Source organism: Nesoenas mayeri (assembly GCF_963082525.1).
Source record: "Nesoenas mayeri genome assembly, chromosome: 27".
Classification (NCBI taxonomy): domain Eukaryota; kingdom Metazoa; phylum Chordata; class Aves; order Columbiformes; family Columbidae; genus Nesoenas; species Nesoenas mayeri.
The window spans coordinates 4,347,636-4,368,360 of NC_137555.1; the positions used below are offsets into that span (position 1 = coordinate 4,347,636).

The 20,725-nt window shown below is 60.0% G+C and overlaps 1 protein-coding gene across 1 annotated transcript; it reads right to left on the reverse strand.

Moving 5' to 3' along the window:
• Positions 1–471: 471 nt before the first annotated feature.
• TCF7L1 (transcription factor 7 like 1) lies at positions 472–20,454 on the reverse strand (the record flags this gene model as incomplete). Its single annotated transcript, XM_080360395.1, has 11 exons — positions 20,171–20,454; positions 20,033–20,093; positions 18,988–19,118; positions 5,429–5,512; positions 5,172–5,304; positions 4,510–4,612; positions 4,194–4,277; positions 2,528–2,671; positions 2,291–2,450; positions 1,701–1,808; positions 472–972 (listed from the first exon to the last, which is right to left on the reverse strand). The coding sequence occupies exons 1-11, from the start codon at positions 20,372–20,374 to the stop codon at positions 472–474; spliced, it is 1,713 nt and encodes a 570-aa protein (XP_080216521.1). The 5' UTR covers positions 20,375–20,454.
• Between the last annotated feature and the right edge of the window lie 271 nt (positions 20,455–20,725).

The following is a 20,725-nucleotide window of genomic DNA, read 5'->3' on the forward strand; positions in this document are numbered from 1 at the left end:
CCCAGCCGGGGCTCAGCCCCGGATCCTGCCCACCCCGGCACGACACCGCGTCCGCGGGCAGGACCCGGCTCCTCGGAGCAGCCGGGGGGTCCGGTCGGTACCGACGCTGCTGCTGCCGCCCCGGGACGTGGCGCTGGCCCCGGTGTGTCCCCGTGCGGGAGCTCCGGGCCGGCGGCAGCGCCGGGCGCTCGGCTCCTCCTGCCCACGGAGATTTCCATCAAGGGTTTCTTTTTTTTTAATTATTTTTCCTCTTTTTTTAATAAAAACGGTCTTTAGGTCGCCTGCTGGCAGCAGCTCCGAGCAGAAAGCCCCTTCCCTCCAGAGTCTGCTTACAGAAAAAGAAAGAGTTCAGCAAGGGTCAAATATTGACCAATAATGGTTTTGGCTGCATTCGAATCTTGATTGTGGCTTCTGCAACGTACAGCAGGGAGGGGATATAGGGGACAAGGACGAGGGGGGACAAATTTTCCCTTAGTCAGCGGGTTTGGTGACCAGGGACAGCGGCTGCGTCTGCAGCACGGGCATGGCCGGAGGAGGCGAGGACAGCAGAGCCGTGGAGGAGAAGGGGACGGGTCTGGCGAGGCCGGAGGAGGAAGAAGAGGCGGCTTTGCCCACGAGGAAGGCGGCGGAGCCCAGCGGAGCCCTCGCCTCCGCCTTGGTGGTGAGCGACAGCGGCTGCGCCTGTTCCGAGTGGGTGGCAGCCGGCGCGGCCGGGGACGCCAGGGCGGCCGAGGGGGTGGCGGGCGAATCCAGCATGCTGCCGTGCGACGACGCGGGGCTGGCGCACGGCTTCTCGGCCGGCAGGTACGGCACGCACGGCTTCTTGCTCTTGGAAGAGGCTGCGGAGGACGGGGACGCCGTGAGCGGCCGAGGTCGGGGGGACGGAGGAGACTGGAGGGGGGGATACTCACTCTCGGCGTCGTGGCTTTGCTGCTGCGCCAGCTTCTCGCGCTTTCTCTTCTTCTTCTTGCCCTGGGAACAGAACACCTGGTCCTTTAGGTGTTTCTTCTCCCCCTTGGCGGAGGAGAAACGGGGCAGACGGTGCCCTGGAGCAGCTCAGGGGGATGTGGGAGCTGCTGGTGGCGGCGGATCAGCCCCAAAAACCGAGCTCAGAGCAACCTCCCCCACCCCTGCCAAACGGGAGGAGGAACCGGTGAGGGGACAGGAGGGACAGGAGGGACAGGTGGGGACAGAAAGGGACAGGAGGCGACAGGGGGCAACAGATGGCGACAGGGGGGAAGAAAAGGGACAGGAGGGGACAGAAAGGGACAGGAGGGGACAGAAAGGGACAGGAGGGGACAGAAAGGGACAGGTGGGGACAGGAGGGGACAGGTGGGGACAGAAAGGGACAGGAGGGGACAGGAGGGGACAGAAAGGGACAGGAGGGGACAGAAAGGGACAGGTGGGGACAGGAGGGGACAGGTGGGGACAGGTGGGGACAGGAGGGGACAGGTGGGGGCAGGAGGGACAGAAAGGGACAGGAGGGGACAGAAAGGGACAGGAGGGGACAGAAAGGGACAGGTGGGGACAGGTGGGACAGAAATGGACAGGATGGACAGAAAGGGACAGGAGGGGACAGAAAGGGACAGGTGGGGACAGGTGGGGACAGGTGAGACAGAAAGGGACAGGAGGGGACAGAAAGGGACAGAAAGGGACAGGAGGGGACAGCTCGTCCTGGCCGGTCTCACGGTCCCACTCACGTAGTTGTCCCGCGCAGACCAGGTCGGGTAGAGCTGCGAGTGCAGCTGCCGCTCCTTGCGCGCCAGCTCGTAGTACTTGGCCTGTTCCTCCCGCGAGAGCGAGTGCCACTGCGGGACAGACACGCTGAGCCCCGAAACCTCCCTGCGAACCCCAAAACCTCCCCGTGAACCCCAAAACCTCCCTGCAAACCCCAGAACCTCCCTGCAAACCCTAAAATCACACTGCAACCTCCAAATCTCCCCGTGAACCCCGAAACCTCACTGTGAACCTCAAAACTTCACTGCAAACACCAAAACCTCATTGAGAACCCCAAAACCATGCTGTGAACTCCGAAGCCATTCTGCAAAGCCCAAAGTCTCACTGCAAAACCCAAATGCACACTGCAAACCCCAAATCCACGCTGCAAACCCCCTAATGACACCACAAACCCCAAGAATAGGATGCTGACCCCAGTGACCACCCAGCCCACCCCATCCCATCGCCCCCAGGTCCCCCCAGTCCCCTCGTCTCCCGGGCTGGTGCTGAGGGGCTGAGCCGGGGGTGACGGGGCCAAACGTCACTTTTGGGGGTGACAAGGTGGTGGCCGTACCCGCCGGCCCAGGATCTGGTTGATGGCGGCGCTCTCCTTCAGCGTGCACTCGGCCACCACCTTGGCCCTCATCTCCTTCATGTACAGCATGAAGGCGTTGAGCGGCTTCTTGATGTGTGGCTTCTTCTCCTCCTCCTTCTTCACGCCCACGGGCGATTTCCTGCAAGGACGGGGCCGGTGGGTCGGGAGCCCTGGGGACACGCTCCCCGTCCCCGGGGGTCCCGTCCCCCCACTCACGAGGTGGCCGCGGGGCTGGCGCTGGGCTGGGCGGGTTCCTGCTTGACGATGGGTGAGACGATGGTGGGGTGCGGGATGCCCGAGGGGTGCAGCCCGTGCGCGGGCGGTGGGACCATGTGCGGGGAGAAGCGGCTGGACATCAAACTGCAGTGGGACGAGAGGGACGGGGGTTGTCAGCAACCCGGGGTCACACACAGAACCCCAGAATGTGAGGGGTTGTGCTGAGCCCTGGAAAGCTCATCCAGTGCAATCCCCCCATGGAGCAGGAACACCCAGATGAGGTTACACAGGAAGGTGTCCAGGCGGGTTGGAATGTCTGCACAGAAGGAGACTCCACAACCCCCTGGGCAGCCTGGGCCAGGCTCTGACATCCTCACCCCAACAAGTTGCTTCTCAAATTTAAGTGGAACCTCCTGTGTTCCAGTTTGAACCCATTACCCCTTGTCCTACCATTGTTGTCACCGAGGAGAGCCTGGCTCCGTCCTCCTGACACTCCCTCTTTCCATATTGATCCCCATGAATGAGTCCCCCCTCAGTGTCCTCTTGTCCAGCTCCAGAGCCCCAGCTCCCTCAGCCTTTCCTCACCCGGGAGATGCTCCACTCCCTTCAGCATCTTTGTTGCCCTGCGCTGGACTCTCTGCAGCAGTTCCCTGTCCTGCTGGAACTGAGGGGCCACAGCTGGACACAAGATTCCAGGTGTGGTCTCCCCAGGGCAGAGCAGAGGGGCAGGAGAACCTCTCTGACCTACTGACCACCCCCTTCTAACCCACCCCAGGTACCATTGCCTAAAATCTATGACCCTCATTCATATCGACTTATTTTATCACTAATTGCTGATTTTCCGTATCATTATGGCCACATAGACCCAACCCAAGCGCTGCCCTGAGCCCCCATGGGACACCCTTGGTTTTCCAGGCCACCAAAATATGGAACAAAAACTTCAGGAAGCGTTTCACAACCTGTGCCCAAAGCCGTCATCCCTTTTCCCAAAAAATAAGACCTACCCCCAAAATAAGCCCTAGTGTGATTCCACAGGATTTTTGAGGATGCTCAAAATATACTCCCTACTCCAAAAATAAGCCCTAGTTACAATTCATTAAAAAGTCAAATTAAATAGACGTAAAAAAGTAAAACGAATTGGCAACAGAATGGACAGGGCGGGTTTGCAGAGTTATGGTGATGCTCCACAATGTGATGACATGACTATATTTGAATAAATGTTGATTTTTGTTCAAGAATAAATGGAAAAATAAGACATGCCCTGAAAATAAGCCCTAATGCATCTTTTGGAGCAGAAATTAATATGAGACCCCGTCTTATTTTCGGGGAAACAGCTTAGTTTAGGAGGAATAACGGTGGCAAAAATTTGGGCGAGCACAATGGCACCATTAGCTTGTCTTGCTTTTCTTTTAATTGGAAAAAATCAAATTAATATCAACTTCGTCATCAAAATGGGAGAAAGACCAACTCTAAACATAACTGTAATTAAAATCATTGGACCTAATCACCCGTGAGCGCCATCTCCACCCCGGGGGTATTTTTGGCTGATGAGGCCACTACAACCCCCTGGAGCCACTGGGGTGTCGCTGGGAGCCCCTCACCCACCCCAAGGCAGCGGCCAAAGCGCTGGGACCCCCGGGAGGGTCCCCTGTGCCCCCAGACCCACCTGGACATGGAGGCGTTCATGGCGAGCGCGGGGTACGGGTGCCGAAAGCCGCCGGGGGGGATGGAGTAGACGGGCTGGCCCTGCCTGTGGGAACAGCGCCAACGTCCCTCCTCGGTTCACAGGGATGCTCCCGGCCAACCTCCGTCCCCCATTCCCCAAATTTATAGCGTCCCCCCCATGCCGGCCCCCAGCAGACCCTCAGCATCGCGCCGGGCTCGTGGGGGGAGACACGGATAAAGGGGGAGGGTGAGGAGGGGGCTGCGGGGAGACATGGGGGTGACAAGGGGGGGACACGGAGCCCCCGGCGCATCCTTACTGCGGCACGAGCCAGCCCAGCGGGTGCGGGAGCTGCCCCACGGCGCCGGGGGACAGCGGGTAGTAGGGGGGCAGCTCGGGTGGATGCGGCGGGCGCGGGATTCCTGCGCGGGGACGGACGCGGGGTTAGAAACACGGACGTGGCAGCGACCGAGCACCCTCTGACCGCTCCATCTCCCTCTAAGCACCCACCCTCCCAGCACCCCATCCTCCTCCCAGCACCCTCCTTCTGAGCACCCCATCCTCCTTCCAGCACCCCATCTTCCTCCAAGCACTCCAACTTCCTCCAAGCACCCTGTTTTTCTTCAAGCACCATCTGCCTCCGAGCACCCCATTTTCGTCCAAGCACCCCATCTTCCTCCAAGCACCATCTGCCTCCCAGCACCCTCCGAGCACCCCATCTTCCTCTGAGCACCCCGTTTCCCTCCCAGCAACCCCTCTCTCTGAGCACCCCATCTCCCAGCACCCATCGCCCCCCGAGCACCCATCTGGAGGTGCAGACGCCCAGACAACCACAACAGACACCTGCAGGGTCCCCCCACTCAAACCTGTCCCCAGCTGACACCCCATCCCCGGTCACATCCCCCCACCCAGGGCTGTGCAAACACCCCGGGGTGGCGCCGCCACCGCCCGGGTCCCTCCGCTGTCCCCTCCCCTGCTCACCCGTCTTGGGGTCGATGTCGGGCGAGAGGTGGCCGGGCGGCGAGCCCGGCGAGAAGCGCTCGTTGCTGTAGGTGATGAGCGGGGTCAGCGGGTGCATGTGATGGGCGTGCTGCACCACCGGCACCTTGTTGGACTGCGGGGACACGACGGCGCGTGGGCGGGCGAAACAACGGCCACCCCCGCCCCGAAACCCATCCTGTGGGCAGCGGGGCAGCGTCCCGGGGGCGACGCGTCACCCTGCGTTTGGCGGCTCTTACCAGGTGCGCGGGCGAGGGCGAGCGGCTGTCCTTGAGCGTGGCGCCCGTGGGGACGTCCAGCAGCGGCCACTTCATCTGCAGGTACTGCCGGAGAGCGGGCTGAGACCCCCCAGCCCCGAACACCCCCAGCCAGAGACACCCCAGCCCTGAAACACCCCCAGCCAGAGACACCCCAGCTCTGAAACACCCCCAGCCAGAGACACCCCAGCCCAGAGACACCCCAGCTCTGAAACATCCCCAGCCCAGAAACATCCCCAGTCCCCAAACACCCCCAGCTCTGAAACATCCCCCCAGTCCCAAATCAGCCCCCCAGTCCCAAATCAGCCCCTCAGCTCTGAAACATCCCCCCAGTCCCAAATCAGCCCCCCATCCCCAAAACACCTCCAGCCCCAAATCAGCCTCCCAGCCCCAAACACCCCCAGCTCTGAAACATCCCCCCAGTCCCAAATCAGTCCCCGAGCCCCAAAACACCCCCCAGCTCTGAAACATCCCCCCAGTTCCAAATCAGTCCCCCAGCCCTAAATCATCTCCACAGGCCCAAAACACCCCCTGGTCCCAAAACATCCTGATCCCAAAACAGCCCCTGGCTCCCACACACCCCCCCATCCCCAAAACGCCCCCCCAGCCCTGGCCGGACACTGACTGGGGACACCCCAACCCGCGGGGGACACTGTGGCTGGTGGCAAAGGGAGCTCGGGGGGCACACGGGGCTGTTTTCAGCCTGAGAAGCCCCAATGGAGCCCAGAAATGGTGGAAAATCCCCCAAATTCTGCCCCAAATGATGCAAAGCCCCAAACCCCCAAATTCTGCCCCAAACTGTTTCTGTCTTGCTGGGGACCCACGAGCCCCCTGTCCCCCCACAATTCCTCACCCCTCTGCACCGACATTGTCTTTCCCCACCCCAAAAAAATGGTATTTTTGGGTCACGGCGACCCCAAAACCAGTATTTTTGGGCCACGATGATGCCCAGCACAAGCTGTGGGGCTCATCCCTGGGGGGTCCCTGTGCCGGGGGGTCCCCAGGACACCAACACCAAACCCCCACACTGCAATGAGAGGCAGTAAATATGGGGCTTTTTTAGGGCTTTTTTCGGGCTTTTCCCCGTCCCGGGGTTCAATCTGGCTGCGACGCGCGGGTTTGTCTCCCTGGCTCTGGCCCCCGAAAAGAAAGGTGCTTTGTGTGGTGTGTTTCGGGGGGGCCGGAGGCATTTCCCAGCAGACGGCGGGGGGAGGAAGGTCCCGCGACGCGGCGCTCGGAATGCGGCCGGGACGGGCGGCAGCTGCGCGCAGGAATTCGCAGGAATTTCCCCCAGCGAGAACCTTCCTGAGCCGCAGCAGCTGGGAGGAAAACCCAGCGAGGAGCTGGGGGCGCTGGGGGCGCTGGGGGCGCTGGGGAGCGTTAACCCTTCCCGGGCCGGACCGGCACGTCCCCCCCGCGCTGCCTCCTGCACCCCCCCAGTGTCCCGTACCCCCCGGCATCGCCTGCCACCTCCCCCAGCCTCCAGCATCCCCCTCTGCATCCCCAGCACCCCCCATTCCATCCCCAGTATCCCCCATTCCATCTCCAGTATCTCCTCCCTGCATTTCCAGTGCTCCCCCATTGGCTTCCAATATCACCCCCTCCATCCCCAGTATCCTCCTGCCCTTCCAGTATCTCCCCGCTTCAGCTCCAGTATCCCCATCGTACATCTCCAGTATCCCCATCATACATCTCCAGTATCCCCATCGTACATCTCCAGCATCCCCCCCCTTCTCCAGTGTCCCCCTCCAACTCCAGTATCCTCATCCTGCATTGCCAGTATCCCCCCTTGGCCCCCAGCACCCCATGGGGACCGCCCAGCCGTGTCACTGTCCCGATGCCACCGAGACGAGCATTCCCTGTCCCCCAACCCTTCCCGCCACAGCCAGCACAGGGGATCCCCCAAAAACCGGCTTCACCCCAAACCCGCTGCCCCGTGTCCCACCCCCGTGGGACGCTCCAGCATCCCGGTGCCTGTGCATGAGACAACGGTGGGATGGACCCGTGGGTACCGAGGAACCGGGAGCACATTCGGAACACCTGTGTCCCCGTCACCTGTGTCCCCGTCACCCGTGTCCCCGTCACCCACGCCAGGACCCGCCGTGCACTCCGGGACAGCAGGATCCGCTCCCCAAAGCGCCGGCTCTGCCGCCGCCTCCAGCTCAGGGGATCGGAGCTGCTGTGGTGGGGAAGCCAGACAACCCCGGGCTGGTCCCAAAGAGCCGCTGTCACCCCTGTCGCCACTGTCACCGCCACGCGTGCCACCGAGCTGCTGGCTCGTGGGACAGGGAGAGGGTTGTGCAGAGATGCTGTGGGGACGGCGGTGGTGAGGGACAGGGTGTCCCTGTTGTCGTGGCAGGGTGACACAGAGGACACCCCAACATCCCCGTGGCCATGTCAGGGTGATGTACGAGGTGCCCCAATGTCCCCGTGGCCGTGCCAGGGTGACACATGGGACAAGGTCTCCAACATCCCCACAGCTGTGCCACAGTGCCATTACAGTGGCATCCCCACAGTGTGCTTGGGTGTCACACGAGGTGTCCTGACATCCTTACAACCATCACAACATTGCCTTGACTGTCCCCATGGCCATGTTTGGGTGTCACACGAGGTGTCCCGACATCCCTACAACCATCACATGCCCTGATTGTCCCCATGGCCATGCTTGGGTGTCACACAAGGTGTCCCAACATCCCTACAACCATCACATGCCCTGACTGTCCTCATGACCATGCTTGGGTGTCACACAAGGTGCCATGACATCCCTGTGACCATCACGAGATGCCCTTGACTGTCCCCATGGCCATGTTTAGGTGTCACACAAGATGTCCCGACATCCCATCACAACATGCCCCTGACTGTCCCTGTGGTGTGTTTGGGTGTCACATGAGATGTCCCAACATCCCTACAACCACCACAAGATGCTACAAGTGTCCCCATGGTTGTGCTTGGGTGTCACACGAGGTGTCCCAACATCCCTATGACCATCACAACATGCCCTGACTGACCCCACGGGCGCACTTGGATGTCACACGAGATATCCCAACATCCCCACAACCACCACAAGATGCCACAAGCGTCCCCGTGGCCACACTTGGGTATCACACAAGATGTCCTGACATCCCTTTGACCATCATGAGGTGCCCTTGACTGACCCCATGGCTGCCCTTGGGTGTCACACCAGATGTCCTGACATCCCTGTGACCATCACGAGGTGCACTTGACTGTCCCCATGGCCGCACTTGGGTGTCACACAAGATGTCCCAGCATCCCCATGACCACCACAAGATGCCACAAGCATCCCCACGGCCGCACTTGGGTGTCACACGAGGTGTCCCAACACCCCTATGACCACCCCAAGACACCCCATCACCTGGCAATACCCACGGTGTCCCCCCCAGCCGTGGTCCCCCGTCCCCACGGCCGCGCCGGGTGACACCCCCAGCCCCCCCAGCCCGGCCCCATCACAAAGGGGCTTTCAGGGCTATTCTGTAAGCGGAGAAGCCGCCGGGGGCCGGGGCCGCGCGTATAAAAGGCTGCTTCTCATTTGGAAGCCGCGTCGGGAGGCCGGGGAGGGGAGAGGGAGTGGGGGACCCTTTCAAAATATACAAAGGCGGGGGGGCTGGCGAACGGTTCAGTGGTAATGTGGAAAAATGAAGACACCCCCTCCTTGTTCTTCCCCTTGGCCCCAGCCCGGACACAGCTCCCCCGTCCCACCGCGCGCGGGAACCGCGCGAGCGGCACCTCGGGGATGGTAAGAAACCGAGAAAATAGTTTGAAAATCGGTCACATTCCAGAGAGATTAGAGCGAGTTCTGCTTCCTCGTTACCAGCCGCCCCCCAATTAAAAGCGGCGAGTTAACCCCTTCCCCGCTGCAGCGGCGGGACCACAATGGAGGCTCCTGTCTGTCTGTCTGTCCCCTCCACGGTGGGGGGGAGCTGCAGGAAAGGGTGGTGGTGATGATGGGGGTGGTGGTGATGATGGGGGTGGCGGTGACAGGGGGGCCACGCTGGTGCCGATGGTGACAGCGATTCGCCCCCGTGCTCGGGGAGGAGGCGCGAACGCCACGGGATCCCCTAATGCCCAATTAGGGGCTTTAATGAGCAGATTTCCTCTTCCGCGCGCGGGGCTCCATCCCGCCCGAGCCGATTTTCCTGGGAAAAGCGGAAAAGCACCGCTGGGAACATCCTGGCTGGCGCCGCGTGTCCCGGTGACACGTGCCACACCATCGCGTGTCCCCATGTCCCGGCGTTGTCTGTCTGGGTGTCGTGTGTGCGGGATTTATATTGGTGTCCCAACACTGGGTGTCCCGGCACCGCCTGTCCCAACGTCGCACGTCTTGGCATCGCACGTCCCAGAACGTCACATCCTGGCTTTGTGTGTCCTGGTGTGGCGTGTCCCAACATCCCATGTTGCAGCATCGCCTGTCCCAGTGTCCTGTGTCCTTGCATCACGTGTATCGTGTGTTCCAGAACTCCATACCCTGGTGTTGCACATCCAATGTCTCATGTCCCAACATCTCATGTCCCCGGATCGCATGTCCTGGCATCGTGTGCCCCAGCATCGCATGTCCCAGTGTCATGTGTCCTTGCATCGCGTGTATCGCATGTTCCAGAACTTCATATCCTGGTGTTGCGTGTCCCAATGTCATGTGTCCTGCTGTTGTATGTCCCACCATCTCATGTCCCAGTGTCACATGTCCCAGAGCTTCATATCCTGGTGTTGCATGTCCCAGCATCACGTGTCCTGCTGTTGTATGTCCCACCACCTCATGTCCCAGAGCTTCATATCCTGGCATCGCACGTCCCAGCACCATGTGTCGTGGTGCTGCGTGTCCCACCATCTCACGTCCCCACATCACGTCCTGGCATCACGTGTCCCCGGACTGCATGTCCCAACGTCACGTTTCTTGGCATCACGTGTCCCAGTTCTGCATATCCTGGTGTTACATGTCCCAGTGTCAAGTGTCTTGGTGTCACACGTCCCACCATCTCGTGTCCCAGCGTCACGTGTCTTGGCATCGCGTGTCCTAGAACTTCAGATCCTGGCTTGTATGTCCCAGCATCGTGTGTCCCGATGTCTCATGTCCTGGCACCGCATGTCCCAGTGTCACGTGTCTTGGTGCCACATGTCCCAACACCTCATGTCGCAGCGTCGCATCTCCTGGCATCGCATGGGTCGCATGTCCCAGAACTCCACATCCTGTCCCAGTGCCACGTGTCTCGGTGTCGCGTGTCCCACCATCTCGCGTCCCAAGGTTGTGCATCCCGGCGCTGCCTCCCCTGACCTCGCACATCCCGGCGTGTCCCTGTGTCCCACGTCCCCGTGTGACCGCACAGGGTGGCACTGGGCTCAAAGCCCCAGGCTCAGTGGCCACCGGCCTCTCGTTTGGGGAGAAAAAAGGCACATTTGGGACCCGAGCTGACATTTTTCCAGGGCCAAGCAGCCTCTGCGCTGAGACCAGCCCGTGGGAGCCACCGGCGCTGTCCCGGCAATGCCGGCACCGCCGCAGCCCCGTCCCCAAAACCTGCAGGCGAGCTCCTGCATCCAAAGAAACATCCCGTGGGCACATCTGCAACGTCCATCCCTCCCACATCTGTCCATCCCTCCAGCATCCGTCCATCCCTCTTAGGTCCACCCATCCCTCCCAGGTCCATCCATTCCTACCACATCTGTCCATTCCTCCCACGTCCATCCATCCCTCCAATGTCCGTCCATCCCTACCTCGTCCGTCCATCCCTCCCACGTCCGTCCATCCCTCCCACGTCCGTCCATCCCTCCCGTGACTGTTCATCCTGCCAGATCTGTCCATCCCTCCCGTGTCCGCCCATCCCTCCCAGGTCCATCCATACCTACCACATCTGTCCATCCCTCCCGTGTCCGTCCATCCCTCCTGTGTCAATCCATCCTACCACATCTGTCCATCCCTCCCATGTCCATCCACTCCTCCCACATCTGTCCATCCCTCCCATGTCCATCCACCCCTCCCATGCCCGTCCATCCCTGGGGCAGCTTCTGGGGGTCGGTGCCCCTGAATTGCCCGTCCCCACCGTCCCCTTTTCCAGCCCGAATTCCCAGGGTTTTGCAAAATCTCGGGGCTGGATGATCCCGAATGTGGCCCCCGCGCCCCCAGCCTGTTTACACAGCTGCCGGTCACTGCCAGCCCGCCCCTCCCCCTCCCGGCCCCGCTCCGGCCCCTTCGCCCCCAAATCCATCCCGACCCATCCCAAATCCATCCCGAATCATCCCAAATCCATCCCGAATCATCCCAAATCGTGCCGGGGAGACACAGCGGGAAATGGGGTTTTGTGGGATGTTTAATGAACGGCGGGAGATGCTGGGGATGCAAATGTGGGGATGTTAGAAAGGGGGATGGGGGTCCTCAAAAATGGGGAAAAAATAGGGGAGGGAGGAAGGAGAACAGGAAAAGGAAATAGGAGAATAGGAAAAATAGGGGAGAGGGAGGAGGGAAGGAAAGGAGGGTAAGAAAAGGGGGAAAAGGGAAAAAAAGGGAGAGAAATGGGGGAGAAAAGTAATTGAGGAGAAAAATGGGGATGGGGAGAAATGGGAAATGGGGGGGAAATGAGGGGAAAAAGGAGGAAAATGGGGAAATGGGGAGAAAAAGAGGGACAAGGGGAAAAAAGGGGGGAAGACAGAAAAAAGGGGGAAAAGGGGATCAGGGTCCTGATCCCCTCGAGCTGGGGGTGACACAGGGCAGGGGCCGGGGACACAGGGACAGAGGGGCCTGGGTGTCCTTCCAGCTCAAATAAATCACCTTCACACCCACCAAAAATGGGGAAAAACCCCCAAAACGTCCTGTCCCCCCCATCCCACCCCCCACGTGAGGAGCCGCTTCCCTGTGGATAACTGGGGGGGGAACCCCAGTTCCGCGGGATTTAGAGCCTGGGAACACACCGTAAATCCCCGTGTCCCCCTGTCCAGGCCAAATAATCTCCTCCAGATGTCGGTTCCCAATACTGGGATGAGCCATTTTGGAGGGTCCCTTGTGTCCCCCCCAAACACACCTGCGGGGTTATCGCTTTTCCCATCGGGATTTGAGGCACCAGAGGACGTTGGCCCTGGGTCCGGGGTGGGAAGGAAGCAGGATGAGGGTCCCGGGGCTGGAGTGTGGTGCTGAGACGCTGCCGGGACCCTGCAGAGCTCTGCCCAAAGTCACCTCCGTCCGGGGGTGTCCTGAGCATCCCATGAGCACCATGAGCATCCCAAGCATCCCTCAACCATGAGCACCCCGAGCATCCCTCACCCATGGGCCCTCTGAGCATCCCATGAGCACCCTGAGCATCCCATGAGCACCACGAGCATCCTTCACTCATGGGCACCCTGAGCATCCCATAGACACCCTGAGCATCCCATGAGCACCCTGAGCATCCTTCACTCATGGGCACCCTGAGCATCCCATAGACACCCTGAGCATCCCATGAGCACCCTGAGCATCCCATGAGCACCCTGAGCATCCTTCACTCATGGGCACCCTGAGCATCCCATAGACACCCTGAGCATCCCATGAGCACCCTGAGCATCCCATGAGCACCCTGAGCATCCCATGAGCACCCTGAGCATCCTTCACTCATGGGCACCCTGAGCATCCCATAGACACCCTGAGCATCCCATGAGCACCCTGAGCATCCCATGAGCACCCTGAGCATCCCATGAGCACCCTGAGCATCCTTCACTCATGGGCACCCTGAGCATCCCATAGACACCCTGAGCATCCCATGAGCACCCTGAGCATCCCATGAGCACCCTGAGCATCCCATGAGCACCCTGAGCATCCTTCACTCATGGGCACCCTGAGCATCCCTCAACCACAAGCACCCCGAGCATCCCTCACCCATGGGCACTCTGAGCATCCCATGAGCACCACAAGCATCCCAAGCAACCCTCAAGCATGAGCACCTCGAGCATCCCTCACCCATGGGTGCTCTGAGCATCCCATGAGCACCCTGACCATCCTTCGCTAATGGGCACCCTGAGCATCCCATGAGCACCCTGACCATCCTTCGCTAATGGGCACCCTGGGCATCCCATGAGCACCCTGACCATCCCAAGCATCCCTCAACCACAGGCACCCTGAGTGAGCATCCCTCACCCATGGGCACTCTGAGCATGCCATGAGCACCCCAAGCATCCCTCACCTATGGGCATCTCAAGCATCCTATGAGTACCCTGAGCACCCTTCACTCATGGGCACCCTGAGCATCCCATGAGCACCACAAGCATCCCTCTCCTGTGGGTGCCCTGAGCATCCCTCAACCATGAGCATCCCTCACCCATGGGTGCTCCAAGGATGCCATGAGCACCCTAGGCATCCTTCACACATGTGCCCCAAGTATCCCTCATCCATGGGTGCCCCAGCATCTCCCCCACGCCCCCCTACCCACCATACAAGCCCCGAGTGGCGCCAGACAAGCCCCCCAAGTCGCCCCCTGCACCCCCGAGTTGCGGCACCAAGTTTTCGGCACTGCCCCGAGGCGTTTGTCCGGCTCCCAGCCCCCTCCAGCGCCTGAATGGCTCCATTCAGCCCGCAGCTGCGCCGGGGGTCCCAGTGCTGGGCGGGGGGGGTCCCAGTGCTGGGGGGTCCCAGTGGGTGCAAAGGGCTCAGCCCTGCCCCAGTGGAACAAATCCCAGTGGCTGTGACCTCCCCCCAGAGCATCCCCGTTTTGGGGGGGATATGAGATGTCCTGTAACCCCCTGCAGCACCCGTGGGAGACCTGGGGGTCCTGCACCACCCCCCCCAGTAGCACCCGTTGGACATCAGAGCATCCTGCGCCCCCCAACAGCACCCAAGGGATATGGGGGTGTCCTGCACCCCACAACAGCAGCCATGGAACATGGGGGTGTCTTGTACCCCCCAAACAGCACCCATGGGACATTGGGGAGTCTTGTGCCCCCAACAGCACCCATGGGATCTGCTGGAGTCCCACACCCCCCAAACAGCATTCATGGGACATGGGGGTGTCTTGCACCACCCAACAGCACCCATGGGACATGGTGGAGTCCTGCACCCCCCCAGCACCCATGGGACATGGTGGAGTCCTGCACCCCCCCAGCGCCCATGGGACACCGGGAGGGGGGGGGCGGTCCTGTACCAAAAACCAGCCAAAAAAATACCCCCAGCACACACAGAAACCACGAATCCGCACATCACCATCACCCCTTCCTCTTCCTCCTCCTCTTCCTCCTCCTGGGGTACCATCCCCAGCCCCATCACACCCCAACCCCCCCCATTTCCCTCCCCAAACCCCAATAGGAGACACAGGACGAGTGTGACCCCCCCACACCCTTCACCCTCCTCTTCCTCGCCGGGCGCTCCCGGCCGGGCTCCTCTTCCCCGAGCGGCTTCGAGGAAGCGAAAAAATACCCCAAAAATAAATCAAATCTAATGAAAAGCAGCTGCTGAGAATACCAGAAAGATGATGAATGCGCGTTAAGTCCCCTTAACGAACCCCGGCCTTACGAGCGTCGCCCGGAGCGCTTACTTCATCGCTTTAATTTGGGAATCGTGTCGGAAAAGGGAGGAGGAGGGAGAAGTTGGGGGGGTTGGAACCTCCTGGAGGGCTCGTTGAGCCCCCCTAAGAAAGAAAGAAATACAACTCAGGGTAATTAGCCGCAGAGCATAATTAAGGAGGAGACATAAAGGGGCTATTGTGTGCGAAGGCTCGACAGGGTCTGAGTGGGGAAACTGAGGCACGGGAGGGTCGCGATGGGGCTGGCGGCTGAAGAAGCTAAAAAATGTGTGAAAAAGCCTTTTTTTGGGGGGTTTCCCCCTGAAAATTTGCAGGGGGGGGGAGGGAATATGCGCTGTGGGGGGGGAATCCCAAATAAATCAATCCCTAGTAAATCAATCCCTAATAAATCAATCTCAAATCAATCCCGCGGAGGAGCCGCACGGAGCATCAAACAGCCCCCCCGGCCACAAAACACCCCGATGAACCCCAAACCCTCCGCCCCACGGCGCCAAAACCCCCCCGGGCTGCCGGAGCCGCCGTCCCGCCCGCGTTCCCGAGCACCCTCCGCCTTGCCAAAAACAATCTGCATCTCCATCATTTTCCTTGGCAGGTTGCGCCGATGGGTTTTTCTCTCCCAGACAGATCCGCCTCTGTTTTTTGTGTCGTTTGGAGCGCGGGGTCCCCGATTCCGGGTGTATTTTGGGGGAAAATCGGGTTGAAACGCTGCTCCGAGCATCAATTCCATCATTAGACGGCGGCACATTCCTCCACGGACTTCGAGGAGCCCCAAAAAATCCCCCCCAGCCATAAAAATCACATTGAGTTGGGGGAAAAACACTAAAGTTGAGGGTCGTGCTTAGAAATGACAATAATTAAGACATTCCAGCTAATAGTGAAGCCAATTAACGCGGATCCATCGGTTGCACCCGGTGGGTTCACACAAGGATGAGGCGACTCGAAGGGTTTGGGGTGCGCGAAGGCACCGTTTTGGGTCGATTTCTCGCTGTTTCGCAGGTTTATCAATGTATGTAGCGATGTTTTGGAGCAGAGGGGTGGGAGGGCCCCCGTTTCCCTGTGTTTTGATCCAGGGAAGCGCAACTCGGGCGGTTTTGCTGCCACCGGGTACAGGTCGAGGACGCTGTGGCTGGATGGATCCCATATGGGATTGAGGATGCTGTGAATGGCCCGATCCAATACAGGACCGAGGATGCTGTGCCTGGATGGATCCGGGATCCAGGATGCTGTGCCTGGTACAGATCAAGGATGCTGTGCCTGGGTGGATCCCATATGGGATTGCGGATGCTGTGAATGGCCCGATCCAATACAGGATCAAGGATGCTGTGCCTGGATGGATCTCATATGGGGTTGAGGATGCTGTGCCCAGAACAGATCGAGGATGCTGTGCCTGGATGAATCCCATATGGATTGAGGATGCTGTGAATGGCCTGATCCAATACAGGATTGAGGATGCTGTGCCTGGGTGGATCACATATGGATTGAGGATGCTGTGAATGGCCCGATCCAATAGAGGATCGAGGATGCTGGGCCTGGATGGATCCGGGATCCAGGTTGCTGTGCCTGGTACAGATCAAGGATGCTGTGGCTCGATGGATCCCATATGGGATTGAGGATGCTGTGAATGGCCCGATCCAATACAGAATCGAGGATGCTGTGCCTGGATGGATTCCATATGGGATTGCGGATGCTGTGAATGGCCCGATCCAATACAGGATCGAGGATGCTGTGGCTGGATGGATCCCATATGAGATTGAGGATGCTGTGAATGGCCCGATCCAATACAGGATTGAGGATGCTGGGCCTGGATGGATCCGGGATCCAGGATGCTGTGCCTGGTACAGATCAAGGATGCTGTGGCTGGATGGATCCCATATGGATTGAGGATGCTGTGACTGGCCTGATCCAATACAGGATCGAGGATGCTGTGCCTGGGTGGATCACATATGGATTGAGGATGCTGTGAATGGCCTGATCTAATACAGGATCGAGGATGCTGTGCCTGGGTGGATCACATATGGATTGAGGATGCTGTGAATGGCCCGATCCAATAGAGGATTGAGGATGCTGGGCCTGGATGGATCCGGGATCCAGGTTGCTGTGCCTGGTACAGATCAAGGATGCTGTGGCTCGATGGATCTCATATGGGATTGAGGATGCTGTGAATGGCCCGATCCAATACAGGATCGAGGATGCTGTGCCTGGGTGGATCCCATACGGGATTGAGGATGCTGTGAATGGCCCAATCCAATACAGGATCAAGGATGCTGTGCTTGGATTGATCCCAAGCAGGATCCAGGATGCCATACCCGGTACAGGATCAAGGATGCTGTGCCTGGCCGGACCCGCTCCGGACTCACCAGCACCACGATGTCCCGGGATCCGGTGGATCCTTCAGGAGCTCATGGAAAAGGGGATTTTCCTGAGCTTGTTCACCACAGGACACGGCAAAACGGGGCTCCAGGACCCCCCGGCTGCTCTGGGACATGATGAGCACCCACGAAGCCCCAAATCCGCCCCTGCTCGGCACAGAAACGCCCCGATCCGGCCCCAATTCCAGGCTCATCCCACACCCCGAACCCACCAGCTCCTTTTAATTAATCCCCCTTCCTGGGCTTCATTAAACCATCGTTAGCAGCCGTTCTTGAATCCCAACCCTGGTCATTATTCCCCCTTCCTCGCTGGCGTTTGGATCGTGCCCAGTCACGCATCGTCTCCAAAACACAGCAACCCCCAAAAAGTGACAAATTGGGAATAAAACCTTTATCGGAACGTGGGGGTTTCACCCAACCCACCCCCCCGGCCGGGACTGACACACAACGACCCTTCGAACCAGCTGCTTCCCATAAAGCAAACCCTAAATATACACGGGAAGGCGGGATGATCCCGTCCCAGTCGCACCAACCTTTGCCACGCTCTATTGATATATATATATATATATATATCCCATAGGACAACGCAGCTTCCTACAGAGCCCGAGCTGAAAACCATCAGGTGCCACCATACCCAGAGGGGAAACTGAGGCAGGGAAGGGCTGGGTGTGGAGTCCTTTGTTTCTAAATCAGGTTTATATTGTCAAAATAGGCTGATGTTTGTAAAGCAGGTTTATATCTCTAAAACAGGTTTATATTTCTAAGCCAGGTATATCTCTAAGCCGGGTTTACATCTCTAAACCAGGCTTATATCTCTAAAATAGGCTTATATTTCTAAGCCAGGTTTATGTCTCTAAACCAGGTTTACATTTCTAAGCCAGGTTTATATTAATAGACTAGGTATATCCCTAAACCAGGTTTATATCTCTAAGCCAGGTTTATAACTCTAAATTAGGCTTACATCTCTAAAACCAGGTTTATATTTATAAACTAGGTATATCTCTAAACCAGGTTTACATTTCTAAACCATGTTTACATCTCTAAACCATGTTTACATCTCTAAACCAGGTTTACATCTCTAAATCAGGCTTGCATCTCTAAAACCAGGTTTATATTTATAAACTAGGTATATCTCTAAACCAGGCTTACACCTCTAAACCAGGCTTATATTTATAAACTAGGTATATCTTTAAACCAAGTTTACATCTCTAAAGCAGGTTTACATCCTAAAGCAGGTTTACATCCTAAAGCAGGTTTACAGTCTGGCCCAGGTGGGTGCTGGGGCTGGTCTGGGCACACAGAGCCGCTGTGGAGGTTTGGGGGGGTGAATCCCTCTCTCCTTCCCCCCCCATCTAACACTCGCTCAATTTGCTCAATCAGTTCCTAAAGGCCGCGGAGGGACAGACAATGTCAGCCCATTAAGAGCTTTAAACCAGTCCAAAGGAGCAGTTTTAAATGAGAAAAGCGGCGCAGCTCAGGGTCAGGTTTCCACCCCCCCACCCCAAAAAACCTCCCCCTCCTCAAGCCCACCCCCCCTGTGCACCCCCTTAAAGGGACAAAGCAAAACAACTTAAAGAAGGGGGAATAAACTCAGTTTCTTCTGGGGTTTTGTTGTCGTTGCCGTTCGGGATGGGGCTGGGGGGGCTGAGCATCCCCGAACCGGGGGTGTCGGGGGGGCACTTACGGTGCGGGCGGCGCCGGGGGACAGGGCTCCGTTGGCGAGGTAGGGGCTGCCCAGCTCGGGCAGCATCAGGAACGGGTACCCGGGGTAGGGGGGGCCCTTAAAAAACCCCCCCTCTTGTTGGCGTCGGACCACTGGGGAGAGAAGAAGGGGGGTCAGGAAGGGGGGGATGTTCATATGGGGGGAGGTAAGGATGGGAGCCTGGGGGGATCGTGGGTCTGAGCCCCCCCTCCCCACTGGTAGGTCCCATTGGGGGTGCCCATGTCACTTGGGGGAGTCACTGGTTGGTTTGGGAGTAGTCCTTATTTGGGGGGGCCTCTGGGGGTGCTCAAGTCCCTTGGGGGGGTCCTTGGTTGGTTTGGGGGGGGGGTCTTCACTTGAGGGGGTCCCTCTGGGTGTGCCCATGTCAGCTGGGGGGGGTCCTTGGTTCTCCTAGGGGGGTCGTCTGGGGATGCCCAAATCCCTTGGAGGGGGTCCTTAGTTTGTTGGGGAGACACCCCACTTGGGGGGGGCGCGTAGGTTGCTCTGGGGGTGCCCATGTCAACTGGGGGGGTCCTCATTTGGAGGCTCCCGGGTAGGTTACTCTGGGGGTGCCCATGTCCCTTTGCGGGGGGGTCCTTGGTTGTTCTGGGGGGTCCCGACTGCGGGAGGAGGGTCCGGGTTGTGGGGGGGGACCCAGTGTCGGTCACTCCCGAAAAGGCCCCGGCTGCCCCTGGTTCCTCCATGCGGGGGGGGGCACCGATCCATCCGTAGGAGAACGATTGGGGGCCGGCTACCGCGGGGGGGGCGGGATTTGGGGCCCGTGGGGGCGTCGGGACCGGTTCCTCCGGGGGGAGGGAGGGAAGACACCGTGAGAGGGTTGGGCACGGGGGGAGGACACGGGGGGAGGACACGGGGGGAGGACACGGGGGGAGGACACGGGGGGGTCCCGCCCGCAGCCGGGGGCGGAAACAAAGAAGTTGCGAAGTGTCGAATGGTCCCGGGGGATGCGACGGGGACCGGGAGCGGGAGCAAACCGGGGCGGGGGGGCCGGGAACGGAGCCGGTACCTTCTGCCAAATAGTCCCGCGGCTTCTGGAAACTTTCCCGGGGCTGGGGGGGTCGCTCCGCCTGCGGGGAGAGGCCCGTGAGCGGGGCCGGCCGGGGGTCGCGTCCCCCCGTCCCCAAGCGCCACCCCCGGGACTCACCTCGGAGTCGGAGCCGGAGCCGGTGCCGGTGCCGCCGCCCCGGTTCTCGGTCTCGCTGACCAGGGACGACTTGAGCTCGTCCAGGTCCCCGTGGGCCGAACCGCGCCCCGCGCCCTTGTCCTGCTCCTCGCCCTCATCCTGGAAAGCGATGAGCTCGTCGGGGGCCCCCAAATCGTCCCCCCCCGCCGGTTCGAGCTGCGGCATGCTGGGGTCCGGCCCCGCCGCCCGCCCCGCTCCGGCACCGCCGGCCCCGCCGCCGCCCGGGAGGGTCGGGAATGCGCGGGGCGGCGGGGGGAGGAGGAGCCCCGGCTGCAAACCGACACCGCGGGGCAGGGCAGGGCTCGGCACCGCCCCGCGCCCCCGCCGGCTCCGCCGAACGGCCCCGGCCCCCGGCGGGACCTCCCGCTGCCCGCGGGGCACCCGCCGGGCGGGAACCGACGGCGCGGCCGCGGGCTCCCCGGGGCGCCCGGTCCCGTCGGGGTCCGGCCGTGGCTCCCAGGGTCTCCCCCTCCCACCCGGGGTCCCCCCATCCCGTCTGGGTGCCCACATCCCACC